Genomic DNA, 24,615 nt, shown 5'->3' with positions numbered 1-24,615 from the left:
AACATAACCTCTAAATTCAGTTCGATTCCGCGTCTTCTCGTGCGTTGTTGTATAAAGTTTTTTTTAGTCAATATTTGTTTAAAAAAAAAGAAACTAATAGCAATTATCTACATTAGAATTGTTTGTTAATTAATGTAAAAAGATAATTATTGTTTTATTTAAAAAGAAAAAAGATAATTATTTGAAATTCGTTCCTTCGCGTGTGCAGTGTGTTGATCAAAATAAAACGCATTCATTGGCATATTCCTTTAGATAAAATTCAATGAAATTGTGAATTAAATATCCAATCATTGATGATTTTTACCATTGGAATGTTAAACTGGCATGTCTCTTGAAATTAACGGGCTTTTTTAAGCAAATTGTACGCGGTTTTAACGAGGTTACACGATGTTTTGTGTTGTGACAATTTTTCTCATGGCGATAATGAAACATGTGAAATAAGTGTTTTTTCATTGTAATTAAAATGTATTTTATACACAAATCTTGATAGTGAGTGAATTACGAAAACAGCATTTTAATAGGCAAATTAACCAAATTTCATACGCTCAATAAAGAAGTTTGTTTGTGTGTGTGTTTGGGATTGTATATTTTTAACGAACAAATTTATAATTTTATAAATTTAAAATCTTGCTGTTTATTATAATACGTGAAAAGTGAATCCTTGTGTGTTATAAATTATCGTCCTTAGTGAATAATAATAACAGCATTTGTGTTTGACCTGTGTGAATCCTGCCTCTGCTGTTGAGTTTTCATTTTCAACTTTTTTTCATCTCAGGTAAATATAATTGTTTATTGTTTACATTTTTCACTTGTATGTATGTCCAAATAATTATTATTTATAGCAGTTATGTATTGTGACGAATTTATTTAGTTTCAACATTTTTCGAGTTAGAAGTTGATATCTCAACTATAAATGTAGATTATTAATTTTTTCTGAAATGATAATTTTCTATCAGCTTTTGTGCTGAGTGTATTTCTACTAATTTTCTTTGTGAAATGATTGTTTTTACTTTGTTGTTTTTTTTTCCTTTTCTGATAATTGAAAAAAATTAACAAGTAGGAATTAAAAGGTAAATGTACGGGTTTGATTTAATTTTCGTAATTTTTTTTTTTTTTTTGCTTAAACATTGAGATTTCCGTAAGGAACTAGCCCTGAGGAAGTAGTCGACCTTAGATGAATGGAAGTTATGTTTGTTGATGAGTAAGTTTCTCTCTTCTCAAGGTCTGAGTTTATTTTTAATGCTAAAAATATTTGTATTTTTGTAATGATATCACATTTAAATAAGAGATTGACTCCAGAATTGATTTAATTTTTAAATTCAAGTAAACGATCTCTTTAATGTTATGTTTTTTTTAAGCTGTCAGATATAAAGTAGAAAGTTGCATCTAATTTTATTCAAATTTATAATTGAGAATTTGATTTATTTAAATTTTCATTCATTTTATTTTATAATTATTTTTATTTTATTCTAGTTAATTATTTTAAGAATTAATTTCATGGAAGAAAAATTTTTTTTTAAAGATTTTGTTTTACAATTCTCTTAATAAATAAAATGTCTAGAAGAGAGAGTAACAGGCGGTTGGTAACATTATTTAAGTCATACAATTGTTCTCTAAATTTAATTAAATCATTTAGGGTGCATTTAATTGATTACCTTAAATAGAATAATAAAGATTGTAAATTGTCTTAAGTTTGTTTTTAATTCAGATAATGAGCTATTCAAAATCGTCACAATATAGAATTGTTATAATAAAGTTTATACACAATATCCTTTGTTATATAATTAATAATAACAAAATTAATTAATCAATCATAAGTAATTAAAAGAAGAATAGATTTTCAGTTTGATTTATCATATTTTATTAATTATATATAATTTTTGCTTTTTAATTAATTTTAATTAATTACAAATTTAATTCATTATTATTTTTTTAGGATACCAGGACATGCATTGAGGGTAGAGAACGTCCCCCCAAAAAAAACAAACAAACAAATAAACAAAAATGTCAAATCGAAGGGATAAGGCAACAGCTGGTTTTGTGAGTAATTTTTTTCATATAAAATTTTTTATTTTAATTTAATTTTTTTCGTATAAAAAATTAAAGCTAATAATAATAATAATTAATTAATAATAATTTTTTTTTCTGTTCAATAATTAATTGAAGGTAAATTTTTGTGTTTAACTCGTTTATATGTAGTTATCGGGAGTATGATTCACTTACAAATGTTGGTATGTATTTATTACTGCATTGCCCCCTTCTCTTCTATATGTTTAAAAGCTGGTATGTTAACTACCTATTCAGTCGCAGAAACCATGCATATATATATTATATACAAGTTGTGTATGTTGGTCTTCAAAATGTTCCTAGGTAAAACTTGAATGTTTTATGCTCTCCTGTTTTCATATAGTGAAATATAGTGTTTAGTCGTGCGCAGTCCTCTGCACACTAAACTGAATTAAAACGTAATCCAAGTGTGTGGATAATTAATACTCGTTGTTTGTCATCTTTCCATTTTTAGTGCGTTTTTCTTATTTTTCTGAAAAAAAAAAATCGTACTTTTTATTTCATCCTTGAAATTATACGTATTTGCGGATTTTTTTTTTGCCTTGAATTTTTAAAAAGAATTCATTTTTAAAAATACAGAAATTTTTTTTATTCGTTTCTTTTTGTGTTTAATTTTTTTTTTAAATGTCGCTGAATTTTGTAATTTAAATACATTGATGATGATCTAAAGTGTGTGTAAAAAAAAAAAGTGATTCAAGTAGCAATTAATAATTATATGCTTAAGTGTGCTAAATAGAGTGATAATTGAAACACGAACGTGTAAATGATATATAAACAATGATTATAAGATTTTTTATTCTTCACTGTGGATTATATTTCCGGAAGATTTTTTAAAATGTTTTCATTTTTCTTGGAGTGTTGTTGAGACAATTTATTAGTTTTCATTTTATATCATCATGTCAAATTCTGTTCAAAGAAGTAAAAGTTGGTATCGAAAAGCGGAATCCGGCATTAAGGTACATTTTTCGAAAAAAAATACTTAATTTTAATTAAATTTTTTTTTATTTTCTAAAAAATTATAATAATAAATTAAATTAGAAAAAATAAATTTTTTTTAGAGAAATGCAGGTTGATGTATTTCGAATATATATGGGGCATTCTTTCTCAAGTTTACCACCATGCTGCCCATCATCAGTTTCAACGAAATTGAATGAAATACCGCTTAAAATTTTCAGAAAAGTGTCAACTTTTGAATGCCGAGTGGCAAAATTGTCCGTTTTTGATTGGTTCATTCTAAAAATGACAAAATGGAAAAAATAAAGAAAATAATTTTTTATGGGTCAAGTTCCAAATAGCACCCACCCCCGATTTCATTGAAACTTGGCATATTTACGTGATTTGGTGCGCTGATTACGAAATTCGTAGTGGAAATTGGCGCAAATTTGATTTTCATGGTGAAAACCATTAAAAACACTATAAAATCATGGTTTTTTGCGATTAACTCGTAAAAGTCGCAAAATTTCGAAAAATATTTCCAACAAATTCCAACAAGTGATGTCGAGACTATAAAACTTGTTTTTCAATGCTCAAGCAGCACGTAATATAACCTCAAAGTGAAGGGAATATTCCATGGTATATTTGGAATATTCCAGCGATAATGTAGCAATATTAAAATGTCCGCCTCAAGGGAATATCCCAAGATGAAATCGAGGGAATGTTCTACAGGAATATTTGAGGATTATTCCCAGGGAATATAGAGGGAATATAGAGGAAATATTGAGGGAATATTCCCCGGTGATATTCGGAAAATTGAAAAAGTGTTAAAACAACTCGGTAATATTAAAAGCGTTCAGATTGCAATAAGTTGTATTTTTAATGAAAAAAAAACTTAATTTTAATTTTCCGAATATCACCGTGGAATATTCCCTCTATATTCCCTGGGAATATTCCTTGAACATTCTCGTGGAACATTTCCTCAATTTCATCTTTGAATATTCCCTTGAGGCGGACATTTTAATATTGCTACATTATCGCTGGAATATTCCCTTCACTTTGAGGTTATATTACGTGCTGCTTGGGCATTGAAAAACAAGTTTTATAGTCTCGACATCACTGATCCTTTAAGGTTGACGATTTTGACTATAGTGCCAAGTACATGGACGATAAGACAAGTTGCTCGAGAATTCAAATGTTCCAGGTATTTTGCACAGAAAGCTAGAGAATTAAAGGATTTGAATCGCTGGTGCAAGTGGTACACATTTGGTTTGCGTCTGCACTATTCATCAAAATTGCAAATTGATTATTGATTCGATAAATTTAAAAACTCGTTCTAAAGATTCCGAGATAATTTTGGATGATTATAAAGAATGTCTAAGTCAAATTTTATGTAAAAATCCTGATGAAAATTGTCATTTGACTGAATGTAAAAAATGCCCTGATATTTGTAAATTACAAAATTATCTTAAAAAACTAATGGGGGAAAAAAGTATTCACAATATTATATTACGTTGTTGAGAATAATGTTGCTGAGGAAAGCACATCGCAATTTTTACTATCATTCTCGTAATGAGCGCAATAAAATATGTTAGTATACTTAAAAGTACAAAATTACTCTCTATTTATGATTTCTCCATCAATTTTGGTGTTTTTGACGGTTTTTTGGATTTTTCTTGAAAAATAATCACTTTTGGGAAAAAATGAATAAGACATAAAATGTGTGTTTTTTTGTGATCTATAACTTTTGTTGGAAATATTTTTCGAAATTTTGCGACTTTTACGAGTTAATCGCAAAAAACCATGATTTTATAGTGTTTTTAATGGTTTTCACCATGAAAATCAAATTTGCGCCAATTTCCACTACGATTTTCGTAATCAGCGCACCAAATCACGTAAATATGCCAAGTTTCAATGAAATCGGGGGTGGGTGCTATTTGGAACTTGACCCATAAAAAATTATTTTCTTTATTTTTTTCCATTTTGTCATTTTTAGAATGAACCAATCAAAAACGGACAATTTTGCCACTCGGCATTCAAAAGTTGACATTTTTCTGAAAATTTTAAGCGGTATTTCATTCAATTTCGTTGAAACTGATGATGGGCAGCATGGTGGTAAAGTTGAGAAAGAATGCCCCATATATATTTTTTCGTATCTGCAAATTTGTTGATATTAAAATCTTATCAGGAGACACGATCGTATCTTACAATTTTTTTTTCAAGATAAAGTACTTCTTTGGTGAATAAAGAATTCAATCTTGCAATAATTATTTTAAAAATTAAAAAATCCTTTTTTTTAATGTCAAATAATTTAATTTCTTTGAAAATTTTTTTTTTTTTTACAAAGAACAGAATGAAATTTTTTTTTTATAAAGAAATAAATTTTTGCGTGCTATGGTTAGATTAACTTTGCTATTACAACAATCACAGGAAACTGCGAAATCATGAAATAGTTAAGCATTCAAGGCTGGCAATTCAATCCTAATTTTGACGTTATACCTTTTCAAACAATTTTTTTTTTTAGTTTCAATTAACATTTTTTTGATAAATATTTGGATAATAAAAAAAAAATGAAAGGGAATTAAAAAAAAAAGTGAAAAAAAATATAATAATTAATGATGATAATAAAAGGGGGAAAAAAAATTGAAAGCGATTCGAGAAAAATATTTATTTTTCCATAAATGGAAGTTGTTTTTGCGTAAATGGAGAATGAAAGTTTTGAATTGAATTGTTTAAAGAGAGTTTTTGAGGGAGTTTGCTCTATTTGTTTAAAGAGACTCTGAATAGTTCATATTTATCCATGTAGAAAGATAGGCATACAATCGTCAGTGCGATATGTTTATGTTACACATGGGCACACGCTGTATTTTCTGCTTTTACTGGAATACAAACTGAATACTAAATAGAAAACGTAGACACAGTTTTCAAAATATTTTCCACGATATTTTAAAATAATAATAATAATAATAATATTTTAATAATAATAATAATAATAATATTTTTTTTTTAAATTCGCAAGTCCCAAAAAAAATTTAAATAAATAATAATTTTATTAAATTTTAATTCTGCTAAATTAAAATTTTATTGAATTAAAATTCGATTTATAATAAATTGGGAAAATTAATTTTTTAGAAAGTAAAAATGTTGCATAAATTGTGTGTTATCGTTTCAGACACAAGGCAGACAAAATGAAACGTTACCGATATTTGATCCTCTTTTTTTTTGCTACTTTATTCTGAAAGCACATGTTCCTTAGAGGCTTAGTGCAAAAAAAAGGGTACTGACAAACTTGTAATTGTCGCGGAATGCAGTCGTCTTGGAGAGTAATGCAGCTCGACCGGTTCCCAGGAGTTGTGAGCGAACACGTCAAAAAATCCCTGACGTTTGCAATGCCATTTTCACAAATCATAGAATACTCACAACATTGTTAGAAAATAACTATATATATATATACAATTCTTCTTATATAATGTGTCTTCATAATAATGATCTCGCGACAATTATCTATGTAGGTCCAATTGTCCAATGAAGTGAAGTCTTTATTATTAATTAAAACAATTAGTTGCGTCTCTTATAAGATGCGAAAGAAAATTTTTTTTATTGAATATAAAAGCTAGAAAAATATATATTCAAGTTTTTAATAATTAATTATTTCTATATATTTTTTAATTTCGGAAACTTGAAATTATAAAAATATATTTGAAATTTACAAATGCAAATATTTTCCTAAATATTTTTGTAATTATGAATAAATTTTTTATTTATAAATTTAATTTTATTTTATTAAGATAAATAAATTTTTTATTTATAAATTTTATTTTATTTTATTAAGATAAATAAATTTTTTACTTATAAATTCGCGATTATTATTCTTTAATTTATTGACAAATAAATTTGATCTAATAATACAAATTCTATAGTTTTACGTAGATCGGTATAATTATGCCAGCTAAATATATATAATGAATTTGTATAAACAGAAAGTGGGAAGACAGCCAAATTTTTTTTTTTTCGCCAAAGACACCAACAGGAAAATAATTTACTTTCATCCTATATATGAATATATAAAAAAAAAACTAAATTTCTTAAATATGACGTCAATTCACATATTTTTCGTCTAAATAAATAAAATTTAAAAAAAAAAATATTTAGGTAGGAAAGAAATTTTTTTTTCTTTTTTTTTTCAATTCGTCCTTTTTCTAAATATTGCGAGGAATAAAATAATAGAGCGTTGAGGTCTCTTTTTTTTATTACTTCCTCATATAATTTATTTTTGTGTAATACGCATATATATATACAGTCAGAATGCATATAATAATTAGAAAGTGTTTTATAGTTCCTTTATAATTTTCCATGCCCGTATATAAACTATTTATTATTAAACGATTTTATCTCTGAAAATTACTAAAAATATAAAGTTAAACATTAACTGTTAACAAATAATAATTATTATAATAATTATTCCTAACCTTTAAATATATAGAAAACTGTCTTTTTCGTTTTAAATTTCTATATCGAGAAAAAGATAATAAGAATTGCACTTTCACGAGAAAATAACTTGTTTCTTTCAAAAAAAATTATTATTATTGTTATTTTACCATTTTTATTATTATTATTATTATTATTATTATTATTATTATTATATTAGGTAAATTGATATTTATTGTCAGGTATTATACTGCTATAATTAACTATTAGAATTATATAATTATTTTATTATTATACACTGAAAAAAAAATTTGATTCAAATAATCGACTTGAATATTAAATAATTATTTACCAAAATAATTTTTGAAAGCAAATAATTGAATTAAATAAATTATATTTGAATCAATAATTTCTTTATTTGAAACAAATACATAATTATTTAATACAAATAAATATTTATTTAAAAATAGTCACCTAACCGATTACTTGAATCAAATAATTTTTTTTTTCAGCGTAGTATATAATTTTTTATATAATTCTTTTTGTAAAAAAATTTATATATACTAATCTAAAATTTGTGTCGAGTTTATAATAATATAAAATTATAAGCAAGTAGGTAATTCAATCTTGAATAGTGAAACCAGTTTTATTACAATATTTCTGTATCATTTTGATTATAAAAAAAAAAAATTGTGGTTCGAAAGCCGTCACGCCAAGTCGATATCAAATTTAAAAAAAATTGTGATGAATCCTACATGAATGAAACTTATCTAAAAATAATTTTAAAAAATTTAATATTATTTATATTTTCGACTTAATACTCAAAATATTTTTTGAGTATCTCTTCAATTTAAAATACTTCAAAAAAAATTTTTTTTTTTCTACTTTTAGAAAAATTATCAAAGATAGAATTATAATTTTTTGTTTAAAAATACATTTTCAAAAATATAAAAATTTATTTAAAAAATAAAATTCATTTAGAAAGTCTGATTCGCACGCCTCCGCAAAAATATATATAAATTGCAAATAAATATGTGTGAATAGATGTCAAAACAAATAAGAGTCCTGTGACGATATCCTTGATCCTCTCGACTTGTTAAAAAAAAGCCCGATGAATCGTTCCCTGTCTGTGAAGGAAGGCGTGTTCGGTCGATGACATCACTTTTGTGTGATGACCTCATCGACCTTTTTTGAATTTCACTAGTATTATATTTTAGTTATATAGTTCTTTTGCTAATAATATTGGGAAAAAAAGAGAAAATTGTCTTTCTCGCGCAATAACGATTTATAAAATATCGACAATAATGAGTGACGTTTTTGATTACTTAATACAATTTTTTTATTATTCGCTTTTCCTCTGAAAAGTCATTAGGCCATTCAATTAGAAAAGACAAGAGTTTTTTTTTTTTTTTTAATAATAATTTATTGAAAAAAAAAATTAATTCTTAATTCCTTGATACAAAATAATATAAATAGTATAAAAATAATTTGATATAATAAATAAATAAATAAATATTTATTTTTTTATTAATTATTATATTTATTATTATAATTATTTATTATTATTATTATTATTATTATTATTATTATTATTATATTTATTATTATTATTATAAATTATTTTGATATAAAATAATACAATAAAAAAAATTAATAGATTCTGTAATAAAAATTAATTAACCAAATAAACATTGCCTCATTAACATCAATATATTTCTTCTGAGAGCAAACATTATTTTTTTTTTTTTATGAACAGATTTATTAAATTTACATATGACTAATTTTACGAGTAGTAGGTTTTGAAGTTTAATTTCTTCTTTTTTTTTTTAATTTTTTTTTTAGTACAAAATTTTGCTGAGAATTTTGTTTTGTAAAAACTATTACTTATCAAATATTATATAGGTTTATTTAGCAATGATTTAATCATAAATTGACATTGCGGAATGTGGTATACTCGCTTCGTATATAAAAGTGAATGAGAAATCGTATAGATTACATTCCAATCGAATATTGAGCTAATTCCCTCACAAAGTTGCAGCTTACCTTTTTAATGCATTTTTTTAATTTCGAAAATTCATAAATACTATATAAAAATGTTAACGAGCCATTAATTAAAATTCGTATATAATTTAATTCTTAATTTATATATTTCCAAAATTTGATTATAATTTATTTTATTATTTTTTTTATTATAATTATTATTAGCATTCTAATTACTTTTATTATTTTTATAATAAATATTAATAAATAAATGTAATAATAATATTATTATAATATAATTACAATATATTTTTAATTTATTGTTATTTATTATAATTATTGTTACACTATTATTTTTATTATTATTGTTATTATTATTACTATATATTGTTACTATTTTATTATTTTTGTTATTATTTCATTATTTTTTATTATTATTATTATTATTATTATTATTATTGTTATTATTATTACTATATATTGTTACTATTTTATTATTTTTGTTATTATTTCATTTTTTTTATTATTATTATTATGATTATTATGATTGTTATACGAAATGAAATTTTGTACAATGAAAGTTGAGAGATTTTTATTATCGTTATCATCACTAATAGTCGAAAATATTTTTTTTTTTTTTTTTTTTTTTTTTTATTATATACACTTGCCAGGGTGTGCTTTTGATGTCCCTATATATATATATATATATATATATATATATATATATACGTGAGTGATCGCGAAAATTATAGGGCAGTTATATAGCAGTGTTTAAAGTTTAAGGCCGGCTGAACTCGTTCTTGATAATCGCTCCAGCATATAGAGTAATTTGTATATGTATATGTATACATATAGTAAAATAGTGTTGTGAGCTCTTGGCCATTATAATATATATATATACACAAGAGCTTATATCCAGATGAACTCCCTTTTATTCATTTTGGTTTCTTTAATTTCCATGCATGTTGTGTGCCGTTACAGAATAATCTTCCTAGTCAAGATATAACTGTACGAGAAATATCTCTTTGCTAACATTTTCTATATAGGGAGATAAAATTTACATTGTCTTATATAATCGCGGTGTATTTTTATATTATTTGCCAAAAAAAAAAATTTGGTTTTTTTTTGATTATTTAAAAATTGTATCAAAATTTTACACGCAGCTAAAATAATTATTTTAAATAATTTTTTTTTTATAAAATTTATTTTTTATTAAATATTTATTTCTTCATTGAATATTTATTTATTGTCCCAGCATAGGATTTTTTTTATTTAGTTAAAATAAAATATTTTTTTTGTAATTAGAAATAAATATTTATAAAATAGTAAAACAAAAAAATATTTATTTAACTTTGTGAGGCAAATATATTTTTATTTAATTCAAATATAGATTGAAAAAATGTAATAATAAAATAATAATTTAATAATAATAATAATAATATTGAATCAGATTACAGAACGAAAATTTTAGTAATTGTTTATTAATTATTTTTTTTAATTTTGTTTATCATAAAAATTCATATTTTTAAGAAAGTTTATTTTATTCATTTTTATTTATTTATTCATTTATTTTACGATGTGGAACAGTTGAATATTTAAAATTTTATTTTTAATCGCTTTTAGTTTTTAAATAACTATAAACTCGTTTTCTTTTAAACAAAGTATATTTTTTTTGTTCGCCATATATAACAAAATAGATAAAGTTTGAAAAATAAACAATAGATGACGTTAGGTAAAATGTACATATTGCATTGAATTTCGCTTTTTTATCACATTATTGTGTGCAAAAGCAAAATGAGAATATAATTTTAAAACCGGAACATTATATATAATATATAAAAAGAAATTTAGAAACCGGAAAAGCTCGCAAGTAACATCAAAAAAATAATGTCTAAGGGAAATAAAGGAGTGAGTTGTAATTAGCAATTTTTTTTTTAAGAGTACCAAATTAAAAAAAAATTGTAAAAAAAAAGAATTTTTATTTGATTTATTTATTAATTAATTAAATTATTTATTTTATTATAATAAATATTAAAAGAAAAAGATATTTTAATTTTTAACAATTTTTATTTTTAATAAAAAATTAAATTTTTTTTATTTAAAAAATTTTTTTTTAAATGTTTATAACCGTTCTTTTTGTTATCGCACTAAAAACTGTTGTTAAATATTTTCCTACATAACATTGATAAGTGCGTATTTTTTACTGAGTATCAGTTTTTTTTTTATATATATATATTATTATGTTGAATTCGATTGTCACGTATTGATTACCCTTTTTTAATATATAAAAAAAGTTTCTTAAGAAACTTAAGAAAAAATGAAAATTAATTAATTTTCATTTTTTAATTAATATTTAAAAATGAATAAAATAAAAATTTATAAACAATTTTTTAATATTTGATTTTGCAAATTAAAAAAATCATATTTTTTATATTTTTTAAATATATAAATGCAAATATAAAATATTTGCAACTCTAGAATTATGAGAGTGAATGTGAGTTATAAAAAAAAGTAATCGTGAGATTTTTGTCAGACTCGATCACACACAACATTATTTAACATTCCTTTGTTATTTCTTTAAAGTCATTTTATTACCTTCAATTTAAACTCGCTAGAGACATCAATTTTTAATGAAAAAAAAATTCATTCTCCACGCGAATTAAAAAAATTTTCAATTTTATTGAATTAATTAATATTTTTTATTTATTTTTATTTTTGGAGTTTTTTTTTATAAGAAAGAGAGATTTAAAAAAAAAAAAGTATTTTGAAACGCCTATCTATTGTTATATCCGCATTGTAGTATATATTATAATTTGTATTTGAATCAAATCGGAAGTTCTAACAGCGCTTTCAATATACTCCACCTACGCAAAATGCAATTAGTATCATCCGTGTGTGAGATGCAGAATATGCATTCAGTCTTCAGTCTTTCACGAACCTCCTCTCGATACGGAACTGACCTCGTCATCTTGACATGAATTCCTTTTTAAAAGCAAAACGCGCTAAAAAACAATATTTTATTTTATCAGGTGAATTTTTTTTTTTTTGTGAGCGAAGTGTTTCTGAAAAAATAATTTTTTCAATTTAAATTATTTACCAAATATAAATTATTATTGTTAATTATAAATTAATTAATTTTATTTATTAATTAAATGGAATTTTTTAATTATAAATTAATTAATTTTATTTTTTAATTAAATGGAATTTTTTAATTATAAAATTAATTAAATAGAATTAATTATATTTATTAATTAATTAAATAGAATTTTTAAATGGAAATAATTAAATATATATTAATAAATATTTTTCATTAAATTCTACCAAAAAAAAAATTGAAAAGTGGACTTTAAATTATTTTAAAAAATTTAACATTTAATTTAAATTATTTTGCGTGCATATGAGAAAACCTTCCAGTCATAATTAATTGTTTTGTCACTCGGAGCGTGACTGATTAGTCTCTTTTTTTTTTTTTGAATCTGTTGTGCGACGACCATCATATCTTTCGAGTTTTCAATGACAGTTGGACTTAAAATCATTGGCCTGAAAAAAAAATTAAAAGCTTACCAGTGATTTTTCAAGTGTATTTTAAATTACTAAAAAAAAGTACACGTGATACTCTTGACAAAATCTAAGAAAAGCATCAGAAAAAAAATACACATGACAATTGGAAAAAAAAATGAAACAATTGAGAATAATATTAAAAGAAATAATATTAATATTCAAAAAAATATTAATTTTTAAAAAATAGTATTAATATTAAAAAAAGTATTAATTTTTTAATAATTAATATTGAAAAAAATATTAATTTTTAAAAAATAGTATTAATATTAAAAAAATAATATTAATATTTAATATCCAAAAAAATTGGTATTTTCTTCATAAGATTATTTTCCAGTTGGAATTGTGTGATTTATAGTAGAGGAATTTACATTTCTTACAAAATGGAATTTAAATTTGTGCTTTAGAAATTTAGATTTCCATTTATCGTTTTGTGAAATATTGTGTTTGTGAAGGATTATTTCTATCTGAAAAATGATGATTACATTGCGATGATCACATTGTCAGAAATAATTTTTTCATTTTTGTTTTCGTGCGGTAATTAAAAATAGACTGAAAGGATATAATATATAAAAATTAAATTGGTAAACAAGGACATTTGAAAAGATTTTTATTTTCAATTTACAAGGACTTTTCCTGTTTAATGTTATCTATACAGAGTTTAAAATCTTTGAAAAAAAATTCAATATTTGGCAAAAAGAATCGTAAATTATTTTTCTCAAGGACTCACATTCAATGATGTATAGTGAAAATATTCTCCTATTTTCGTAAATTAAATACCAAATTCGTTAATTTTGGAATTTTTGCAACATTTAAATTTGTAAATTAAACTGAAATTTAATTTCGAAACTTGATTTGATTTTTAATTTTTTTTCGAGGATTTTATTTTAGTTTTCTATTTTTTGGAAAATTATCATTAAATTTTAATATATTACAAAATTGAATTTTATATTAAGAATTCAAAGTGGAAAATTTTTCCTTCGATAGCCTTTGAAACATGTTAATGAGATATTCTTGGAATTTTTTTTTTTACTTGTTTTTCCATCAGGGTCACTTCTGTAGTTTAGACGTACAGGATTTTAGGATTTTTATTTCAGAGGAAATTTAGTTATGTAGAGATTTATATTAAAATTATTTTTTTTTATTATAATCGTCACACCTTTTTTTTATAGAAAAATATTTATTAAATAATCAAATATTAAATTATTAAATAATTACCAATTTAATTTATAATTAAATTTTTTTAATAATTGCAGATAATGTACATTGAACTTTAGCTTTTTAATTTTTCACATGACATTCTGGTAAAATGATTTTAAAGAGAGAAAATAAATGATTCTGTAAAATATGTTTAGGTGAGTGGTTTTCTAGTTCTTTTTTTTCTACACTCAGAATTCCTCGAACAGGTTTTATCTTAAAAACATATTATAGCGAAAGTATCTGAAAATTAGATGTTAGCGTTCTTCGTTTAAAAATGGGGGAAAAAAAATTTTTTTTGTTTTTTTGATCGTTTTGTTATTTTTGTTAATTTTTTGTAAATTTACTTTTTTATTTCTGTATAAAATAGAGCACAAAAAAATTTTTTTTTTTAAATTCAAACGCGTAGAATAATTTAAAGTGCAATATTTCACAGTTACTCTGAAAAGTAGTAAAAAAAAAAAAATGTCGAATGTGTCCCTGCACTCATTTACGCAATATATAGAGAAGAATCCATTGCTCACGTCATCTCGAATCATTGCTATAAATAATACGGCGTCATGTGTTCATTAATCCAGGACAATTATCAATTTTTTTTCTATCTTCAATTATTTTTATTACGTGATACAATTTAGGTGAAAAATTTTTTATAATTCTACAAAGAAAATTAAAAAAAAAATTACTAAATTAAATAAGAATTATTTATTTCGACTTTTTAGTAATTTTTTTTTTCGCACGTAAAACGATTTTTTTAACCGTGGCAAATTTTCATATTTCACTATACATTATATAATCATATAAAGTTCAAAGTTTATCATTGAAAATGGAAAAATAAAATTTTGCCTTATGAAAAATGAGTAAAAGTAAAAAAAAAAATTATTTAAAAAGAGGATAAAAAAAAATTAAATTAAAAAAATAGTAAATAAAAATTAATTTTTAAATAGTAATTAAAAATAGAATTAAAAAAATTGAATTAGTGGAATTTGGAGTGAATAACCCCTTCACTGAAATATTGGGGCAGTGGGTCAAAAATACGAGTCGATTCGCATTTTACCATGAACCGTTCACTATATATAACATATCAGAAACACTTCGCTTTTAAATACTGTTAACATTTATTGATTATTCACTGTGTAAAATTAATTGAAATTAAAAAAAAAATTCCCTAAAAAAAAACGTAAATAGTATCATGGAAATTGAAAAATAGTGAACATGTGCGGAAATAAGGTATAATCAGTGAAAGCAAACCCCGGTGAAATATATTAGTGTTAAAGGCCTATGCTGAAAGTCAGTTTTAACACGATGAATTTTAAATTGAGCCAGGAAACATTACAAAGGAAATGTCGTGTCGTGGGAACAATTAAATATTGTGAAATATAGTTCAAAAAAAAAAAAAAAATAAGAGTGTATCATTGAAAACTAATCAAGTCACGTCATGCTTACAGAATGGGTGAGCTTTTATTTTTTTTTTTCTTGATTTCTTAATTAATTACATTCATTTACCTGTTGATTAGCTCAAATTAACGTATATTTTTAAATTCCTTTTTCAATAAATAAAAAATAAAAATTTTTACTTCGAATTTTAAAACCTTTCATAATTATTTTATTCTTTATTCTAATTTTTTTTATTGATATTATTTTTATTATTATTAGAAATTGCAATTAATTTTTTAATTTTTTATTAATTTAAATTTTTAATTTAATTTTTTTTTTTAAAGTTAATTTTTTTTATATAAAAATAATAATGAATAATATTTAATTTATCGCAAAAAATAATTCACTTTTTCTCGTGAAAAAAAAAGAAATTATAATATTTTTGAAGTTATGACCTTTCTCAAATTTTAACCTTTTTATTATCAGAATAAATCTCTTGGAGATTTTGATAAATTTGACCTTTGCAGAATGTAATTAGGAAACTGAATTTAATTGAACAAGTGATGTATCCATCTAGATTTTACAAATGCGATGATTATAATTGATTAGCGTTACCAATTTTCCTCTTCAAATGTTGAGAGAGAGAGAGAGAGAGAGACGAGGTCATTTTGTCCATTTATGCGATTTGCAAAAATTAACATTATATAAATTTTATTTTTTGTCATTTGATTCAAGAATTTTTTTATTTTTTATATTTTTATTACATAAATATAATTTGTAATTTTTTTTTATCTATCTCTTTATTCAATTATTATTATTGTTATCTAATGTTGAAATAAATTTTTGATTTTGAAATATATATTTCAATTATGTATTGTAGAATTCCAAGTGCCATGAGAGGAGTGAAAATAATAATTATCGCTAAAACTTGCCCAATAAGACTAGCTTATGGGGAATGTCTCAAGCATAAATGATAAGTGAATTTCATTAATATTATGAGCCATCAAATGTTTCCTCCTCTAACTCTTTGGCAAGTGAGAGTTAGTAAAAAAATAATTATTCACACCTATTTTTTAAACTTCAGTACACAATAATCAATTCGAGTGACAATATACACTTGAAATTTATTGTATAAAAAAAAAAAAAAATGCGTTGCATAACGTTTGAATTCATTTTTGATATTTTTAAGGTAATTTTGCAAACCCTTTTTTTATTTATCAAAAAACAAAAAAAAATTATATTTATTTTTTATATTTAAAAATTTTTTATTGTAATACTTATTTAAAAATATTTTATTATTTTTTGAAAAATATTTTTTTGAGAATATTTTTTTTAAAGATGAAATTCTTTTTTTTTGTTTCAGCTGGACACATGGTTCGGTCGACCGAAAAAATCTGGTCGAGGGGGTGGTGGTCTCGGTCACAACACCATCCCCCGTCCAAATTCTGGCGAAGATTTCAACGAAATCGAACAACAACGTTGCATGATCGAGAGAATGGATGAGGAAACTGTTAATGATCGATTTGAGGAAATGTTGGTAGGTTTTAAATAGAAAATTAAATAATTTAAAGAAATTAATAAATTTTTATCAAATTTTTTAATTTAATCCTTTTGACGGCATAATTTTTTTTTTCTATCTCAAAAGAATCAAAAAGTATTTTTGAAAAATAAAAAATTTTTCTCAAAAAAAAAGGGGTAAATTAATATTTTTCATAAATTTAAATTCAGTAAATTTAATTTGATTTCTTTTTTTTTCTAGGCGAATATGAATTTAAATGAAGAAAAGAAGGAACCACTTCGTCAACAATCGGCAGGAAAGAAAAAGGAGATGTTAATTTTACACTATAAAGGCAGTATTCAGGAGAATAAATCAAAATTCGATAAACCAGCCGATTATATACAGTATTTGGCTCAACCAGATTTAAGTGTAAATAAAATTTATAATTGTGTCGAATCACTTAGAATTGCTCTCACAAATAATACATTGAGTTGGGTGCAAGAATTTGGAACAAAAGGATTGAAACAGGTCCTTGCGACTCTCAATGAATGTTACAGGAAGTAAGTTTTATTAAAACAAAAATTTTTTTTCACGGAAAATTAATTCAATGTATGATAACATACATTGACACTAATTAAAAATATCTTTTTTTGTCATTTGATTGCAGCGCGTTCATTTCATATGATAGGTAATTTTAAAAAAAATATATTTTATGGATAAAAATAGCTTACAATTTTTATTTTGCATCGCATGTTTACTAATTTATTTATTATTTTACATGCATTGTATTTCTAAAATCAAAATTTTTTAAAACTAAAATTATAATAATTTGATTGTGCATTGTGAAAATTTTCTTTAAAAAAATTGATTTACAAAATAGAAAATGAAAAATAATTTTGTTTACTATTTATTAATAAAAGAACATATTTTCTTTTACAGTGACAATCGATACGAACGAATACAGTACGAATGCATTCGCTGTTTAAAAGCAATTATGAATAATACTGTTGGAATAAAAGAAATGTTGGCGCATCATGAAGCTTTAACGATAGTCGCAAGATCATTGGAACCAAGTAAACCAGCTGTAATGTATGAAGTTGTTAAACTTCTTGGCGCAGTTTGTCTCATTTCAAGTGACAGCCATAAAAAAGTATTAGACGCTATCACAATGAATGGAGAATTTAAAGGTCGAGAACGATTTCAACCAATTGTTCAAGGACTAATGAATAAGAAAAACGAAAATCTTAGGGTGAGTATAAAATTCTTCAAAAAAATTCGTATTTGCAAATTTTCATTACGTTAAAATGTTTATAATTTACAGGTCGTGTGTTTACAATTGATAAATTCAATAATTTCATCTGCCGATGATTTGGATTTTAGATTGCATTTGCGAAACGAAATAATGCGCGTTGGATTGGCTGATATTTTAGATACATTAGAAGGCGATGAATCGGAGGATTTAGCGACTCATTTGAAAATCTTTAACGATTATAAAGAAGAGGATTATGAGGAATTTGTCCAAAGATTCGATCACGTACGACTTGAATTGGACGATGTTAACGATTGTTTTGAAGTCGTTAAAAATATGGTTATGGATACAGTTGCTGAACCATATTTTTTATCAATTTTACAACATTTACTATTTATACGAGACGATTCTCTAGTAAGGTGAGTGTCATTTATATAAAAAAAAAAAAATTATTTTTGAATTAAAATTAATGAGAATAATTTTTTATTTTAGACCGGCGTATTATAAACTCATAGAAGAATGTGTATCACAAATTGTATTGCATCGATCGGGTTGCGATCCCGATTTTAGTGCAACAAAACGATTTCAAATTGATGTTCAACCACTAATCGAAACACTGGTGGAGAAATCAAAAGCCGAAGAGGAACATAGATTAGTGGAAATGTCACAGAAATTGGAGGAAGCAATTGCAAGGAAACAGGAGGCTGAGGCAAAATTGCAACACGCGGAAAATAAAATTAAAGAACTTGAAACAGGAAGGCCAATTGGTGGTTCACCTGGTGTAAGTTAATTTTAATTTTTTGTCATTGAAATGAAAAATTTTATTTTTAATTAATTGGGAATTTTGTTTTTATTTTTTTAGAAAATTGGAAGTTGTCCACCTCCGCCACCAATGCCAGGAATGGGAGGTGCGCCTCCACCGCCTCCAATGCCAGGAATGGGAAGACCTCCTCCACCTCCGATGCCAGGAATGGGAGGTGCGCCACCGCCACCTCCGATGCCAGGTATGGGAGGACCTCCACCACCCCCAATGCCAGGTATTTAATTATTTTTATATTTGTAGAAAAATTTAAAAAAAGTAATATTTTAATTTAATTTCATTATAATTAAATTATTTTAAGGAATGGGAGGACCGGCGCCGCCTCCAATGCCCGGAATGGGACCTCCACCACCTCCGATGATGGGAGGTTTCAGGCCGCCAATGGCAAATGCTGTTCAAGTTTTACCACATGGAATGAAGCCCAAGAAGAAGTGGGAAGTCGATGGACCACTTAAAAGAGCCAACTGGAAGGCGGTAAATATTTCTTTTTTTACAAATTAAATTTTATAATTTAATTTATTAGTATATTCAATAATTTATTATAAACAAAAACATCTCGTTATTTTTTTTTATCGTAGATTTTGCCGCACAAAATATCGGAAAAGTCATTTTGGGTAAAAGTTCAAGAAGACAAACTCGCGAGTCCAGAAATATTAAGTGGTCTTGCACAAAGATTCTCTTCAAAGCCAAGTGGAAAGAAAATTGACGACGTTGTTGATAAGTATGTTATTTTTTCGAATTTATAGATATATATATATATAAATTGTAGAATTTTTATTAATAAAAATTATTTTTTAATATTATTTATTAATAAATTTTAGATCTACACCAGCGAAGAAGATTAAGGATCTAAAAGTATTGGATAGTAAAGCAGCGCAAAATATTTTAATTCTCCTCAGTGGCTCGTTAAAACATATGTCGTATGAGGATGTCAAAACATGTTTATTAAAATGTGAAGGGCCAGTTATTTCCGATAATATTCTACAGGGTTTAATTCAATATTTACCACCGCCCGATCAATTAGCAAAATTACAAAATTTCAAAGATAATTATGATGATTTAACGGAGGCCGAGCAATTCTGCGTGACGGTAAATAATTTAAATTCTATTTTTTTAGATTTGTTTTTTTTTTTACTTAATATAAATTTTCTTTTTTTCCCTAAGGTATCGACGATTAAGCGATTACTTCCAAGACTGAGATCGTTAAGTTTTATGCTACGATACGAAGAATTGGTCCAGGATGTAAAGCCAGATATTGTAGCGGGAACAGCAGCCTGCGAGGAAGTGAAAGGAAGTAAAAAATTCGCGAAAATTCTCGAATTGATTCTTCTTCTTGGAAATTACATGAATTCTGGATCAAAGAACGGTCAAGCATTTGGTTTCGAAATCAGTTTTCTCACTAAGGTGATTACTATTTTTTAAAATATTTTTTTACAATCAAAATTAATACAAAATAATTAAATTTGAAATCAAGGTTTAAAAGAATGTATTATTTAAATTGAAAATAATTTCAGTTAACGTCAACAAAAGATATTGACAATAGGCAAACTTTAATGCACTATTTGGTGGATACAATAGAGCGAAAGTTTCCCGATTGTTTAAATTTTTTGGAAGAATTGACTCACGTTGATCGAGCGAGTCGGGTATCTCTAGAAAATATTCAACGAACACTACGGCAAATGGAGAATAATATTAAAAATCTCGAACAAGATGTTGTCAATGCAAGAATTCCACAAAGCGATCAGGATCGTTTTGCTGATGTTATGACTGTATCCTTTTATTTATCATTTAAAACAAAAAAAATTATTTTCTTACCTAATATATTTCCTTAACTTTATTTTCACTAATAGCCATTCTCGAAAAAAGCAAGAGAGTCATATGAAGTGATGCAAAATATGTTTAAAAATATGGACAATCTCTATACGGGAATTTCGGAATTCTTCGCTTTTGATAAGCAAAAATGCACTATCGAAGAATTCTTCGGTGATATTAAAAAGTTTAAAGACGATTTCACGGTATGTATTACTTTTTCGAATTAATAAATTTTGTAAATTTTATTTTTAATTGTTAAAATTAATTTTCAGCAAGCGCAAAAGGAGATAGTGAAAATGCGCGAATCGGAGGAGAAGCAAAGAAGAGCAAAAGAGGCGCGCGAAAAAGCGGAAGTTGAAAAAGCCGCACGTGCCGAAAGAAAACGCGCTTTAGTCGATATGAATGCGCATGAAACACAGGAAGGCGTTATGGACAGTTTAATGGAAGCTCTACAAACGGGATCGGCATTTAGTCGACCTGATCAACGTCGCAAACGTCAAACACGCGTTGCTGGTGGTAAGTTTAAACTCGTTAGGAATATTCATTCCACTAGTGTGACAATTGTCAGACGAAAATCTAGTGTTCATCGAAATTTCACGCGTATTGAATCAAAGAATAATACAAATATAGAAAATAATAATAATAATAATAATTATTCAACACCCGAGGAAAATCAAATATTTATCAAAGATCTCATGTTAAAAGAGGCAATGAAAACACCGAGAAAAAATAAATTTGAAAATAAATCACGAGTTGAAATTGTTGATTTTATAAGAAAAGAAAAATTTTTCACACCTGAGGATAATAATCAAAATCGTATAAAAAATATTTTATTAAGTCACGCTGAAAAAGCGCCAAGAAAAAATGATGTTATTTATAAAGTGAGTAGAATTTTTAAAAATAAATCTGACATATCCGATGCAAGTGATTGTTTTATAACTTCTGGATTTGAAGAAACGCCGAGGAGAACATTTTCTGCTTGTGAAAATAATAATAATAATATTCATGATCTTCAAACACCATCGCCAAAGAATTATTTGACAACTGTACCGAGAAATTTTATTCAAAAAGCATCTTATGATTCGGTAATAAAAGAACTGAAAATTTCTATGCCAAATTGTTTTAATGAAGAAAATTTACAATCAAATGAATTTCACATGGGGGATAATGTGAGGAAAAATTTAATTGTCGGTAAGAGAAAGAAGAAAAATAGTTTTATTCGACGCGCTATTGTGAATCGAAGAAAAAATTCTAGAAAACATAAGAAATCATTTAAATTCACTGATAATATTCAACATGATTTAAATGTTGTCAATCTTGATGAGAATGAGAATTTTTTTACAACTGAATTGTTTTTCCATTCAAAAAATGATTATGAATCAAGAGAAAATTCTCTTGCTGTGTCGAGTAATTCGAAATTTACGGAAAAATTTTCCCCAATTTCTAAACATTATAGGGGTTCGATTACTTCACAAAGTAGTGAGGAAAAAAAGAAAACTTGGAATTTATGGAGAAAATTGGGAGATTCGGCAAAGAGTGTGAGAAGAAAATATAATATTAAACAAAACACTGAATCGGAATTTACAAAGTAACACATCAAATAATCATAGATAGGAAATATTTTAAATTTGGTTTTTTTTCTCATTTTTTTTTTTTTAAGACTATGGTTTCGCTGTATTAATTTTTTGTTTGTTTTTAATTGTAATTTTCCGGAACAATTGTAAATTATTTTTTTTTTATTTTACTTCTGAGACTTGATATTTTAAATAATTTTTTATGTTTTTTTTTTTGAAAATACAATTTTTTTGTAGAGATTATTATTTATGGAAAATATTTTTGATAGGCAATATTTAAAAAATAATATTTATTAACACGGTTTTTTTTTCTCGATGAAATTATGTGATAATTGAGAAGCTGTGACATAATTTTGTAGATTAATGATAAATTATTAAAATTTTTGATTTGTCTTTTAAGACAAAAATTTTTTGAAAAAGATTGATTTAATTATGTGAGACAATTTCTTTTACTTTTTTTTTTTTTTTTTACTTTCGTTTGTGATTCGACACTATAAAACGCTTTGTTATTTTTGCGAAATGTAATAGAAAATATCTTGTACAAACTCTTGTCAAACATATATATGAATAATTTATTTATTAAATTCATTTTCAGAATTTTTTTGGTTTTTTTTTTTTTTACTTAACATTGACTTTTCAAACGGGAATCAATTTTTTTAATTAAATTTTGTTGTTGTATTTTTAGATTGTTTGTACTTATAAATTATTTTTATTTTTTATTACTTACTGTGAACTGTTATGGTTATTATTAAAAAAAAATAATTGTTTATTTTTTTAATTTTCTCTCTTTTAATATTAATTCAATTTATTATTTTAATTAATAAATTAATTAATGGCGAGTCTAATTAATAGTAATTATTGTACTTTTTTGCAATTTTTTTTGTGTGTGTGTCATTTAATTAAGAGTATTCAGTGCTTCTAAGAATTGTGTACACGATTAATTAAACGAATATCGTTTTAGTTTGTAAATTGTCCGCAAATATTTCTATTTGTGTAATGATTCATCTAATCGGACATATTTCGTTTATGTACAAATTATTCCTTCTAATTGCTTTGTATATTTTGTCATCAAAGACAAATCAATTAATTTCAGTTTTTCTATCTACATATTGATATTTCTTTAATATCAATTAAAAATTACTTTTTTTAATATTTAAAATAACAATTAAAAAATTGAAAATATTTTATAATTAATTTGTAAATTGTTTGTTAATTAATTTTAATTTCACAGCTGAGAGAAGGGCGCAACTTAATAGAAGTCGATCACGCACAGGATTGGTCGGAACAGGCTTATTAGGAAGAGAATTATCAACGTAAGTAATTTTTGTCCAGTATTTTTTTTTTTATTTAAAAAATAAAGTTTTAGTTTTGTAATTGTTTAATTAAATTTTTCTTTTATTAATTAAAATTTCCTGTTTTTTAATTCTCAGTGAACTGTTGAGTTCAGCGTAACTAGAAACGTGATGCTGTAATCCGTCCGTTATTTCAATGCTGTGATGTTTTACGCTTCATGAGAATGAAACAAGTTGTGTTTCCAAAAAAAAATTTGTTTCGAAGAGGATAAACAATTTTGATGTGAACATTTTATTCGAAAATGTTCGAGAGGTAATGAAAAAAAATATCAATTTTTTTTTTTGTGTTCATAATGAAACACAGAGCAAAAGAAAAAGAAGTTGAAATATAGTCTTCCTTTCTTTTTCATTTTTTTTTTTCGTTTCCAAACGATAATTCGTGACAGTGTAAATTTGCACAAAAATCGACTAATTGCGCAAAAATTTACATATATACAAAGTTTATTTTTTGTAATAAATTTTTAATGGATTTAATTTTCCATATATAAAAAAAATGTAGATAAATGTTGTATAATATTGTACACGAATTTTTTTTTGAGAAATGTAAATATTTTTTCAAATCGATAAGTTTTTAATCTCAATATTTTTTATACGGTGCATTTGTAATTAACGGTTTATTTGCGTTTTACTTTTTTTTTTTGTTAATGTACAAAAAAAGAATGTTTAAATTATGAATTAAGCGGTGCCTAATAACTAAAGCCGAGACTGTGAATTTACGCTTATGGAAAAAACTCTCTTTTATGATTTTTTTTTTCTTTTTTGAAATTGCGTCT

At 24.5% G+C, this 24,615-nt stretch overlaps 1 protein-coding gene across 10 annotated transcripts; it reads left to right on the top strand.

The window, feature by feature from the left end:
* Positions 1-23: 23 nt before the first annotated feature.
* LOC127282681 (protein diaphanous) lies at positions 24-24,125 on the top strand. Of its 10 annotated transcripts, none has more exons than XM_051307093.1 (17): positions 2,644-3,023; positions 16,901-17,074; positions 17,297-17,595; positions 17,703-17,723; positions 17,975-18,284; positions 18,357-18,703; positions 18,777-19,065; positions 19,147-19,321; positions 19,406-19,578; positions 19,683-19,825; positions 19,926-20,193; positions 20,269-20,508; positions 20,619-20,873; positions 20,955-21,119; positions 21,189-21,432; positions 23,722-23,803; positions 23,921-24,125. In XM_051307093.1, exons 1-17 carry the CDS (start codon positions 2,964-2,966, stop codon positions 23,940-23,942), a joined length of 3,267 nt encoding a protein of 1,088 aa, XP_051163050.1. In that variant the 5' UTR covers positions 2,644-2,963; the 3' UTR covers positions 23,943-24,125. The 10 variants fall into 10 exon arrangements, with proteins under 10 accessions (XP_051163048.1, XP_051163041.1, XP_051163047.1 ...); XM_051307085.1 differs by lacking the exons at positions 2,644-3,023; positions 23,722-23,803; positions 23,921-24,125 and adding exons at positions 12,328-12,437; positions 15,349-15,613; positions 16,418-16,726 and having other exon boundaries at positions 21,189-23,087; XM_051307086.1 differs by lacking the exons at positions 2,644-3,023; positions 23,722-23,803; positions 23,921-24,125 and adding exons at positions 12,334-12,437; positions 15,430-15,613; positions 16,418-16,726 and having other exon boundaries at positions 21,189-23,087.
* The last annotated feature ends 490 nt before the right edge of the window (positions 24,126-24,615 follow it).

This window comes from Leptopilina boulardi, unplaced genomic scaffold, assembly GCF_019393585.1.
Source record: "Leptopilina boulardi isolate dan_hultmark-lab unplaced genomic scaffold, ZJU_Lbou_2.1 LbouV2_302, whole genome shotgun sequence".
Lineage (NCBI taxonomy): Eukaryota > Metazoa > Arthropoda > Insecta > Hymenoptera > Figitidae > Leptopilina > Leptopilina boulardi.
This window is presented reverse-complemented; position numbering and strand designations above follow the sequence as displayed.

Bases quoted from the DNA above. Each gene is read 5' to 3' on its own strand.
- LOC127282681 (XM_051307084.1), top strand. From the start codon at position 2,964: ATGTCAAATTCTGTTCAAAGAAGTAAAAGTTGGTATCGAAAAGCGGAA. The intron at 19,826-19,925 runs GTATGTTATTTT...AATAAATTTTAG, and splicing joins ATTGACGACGTTGTTGATAA to ATCTACACCAGCGAAGAAGA. The intron at 21,120-21,188 runs GTATGTATTACT...ATTAATTTTCAG, and splicing joins AGTTTAAAGACGATTTCACG to CAAGCGCAAAAGGAGATAGT.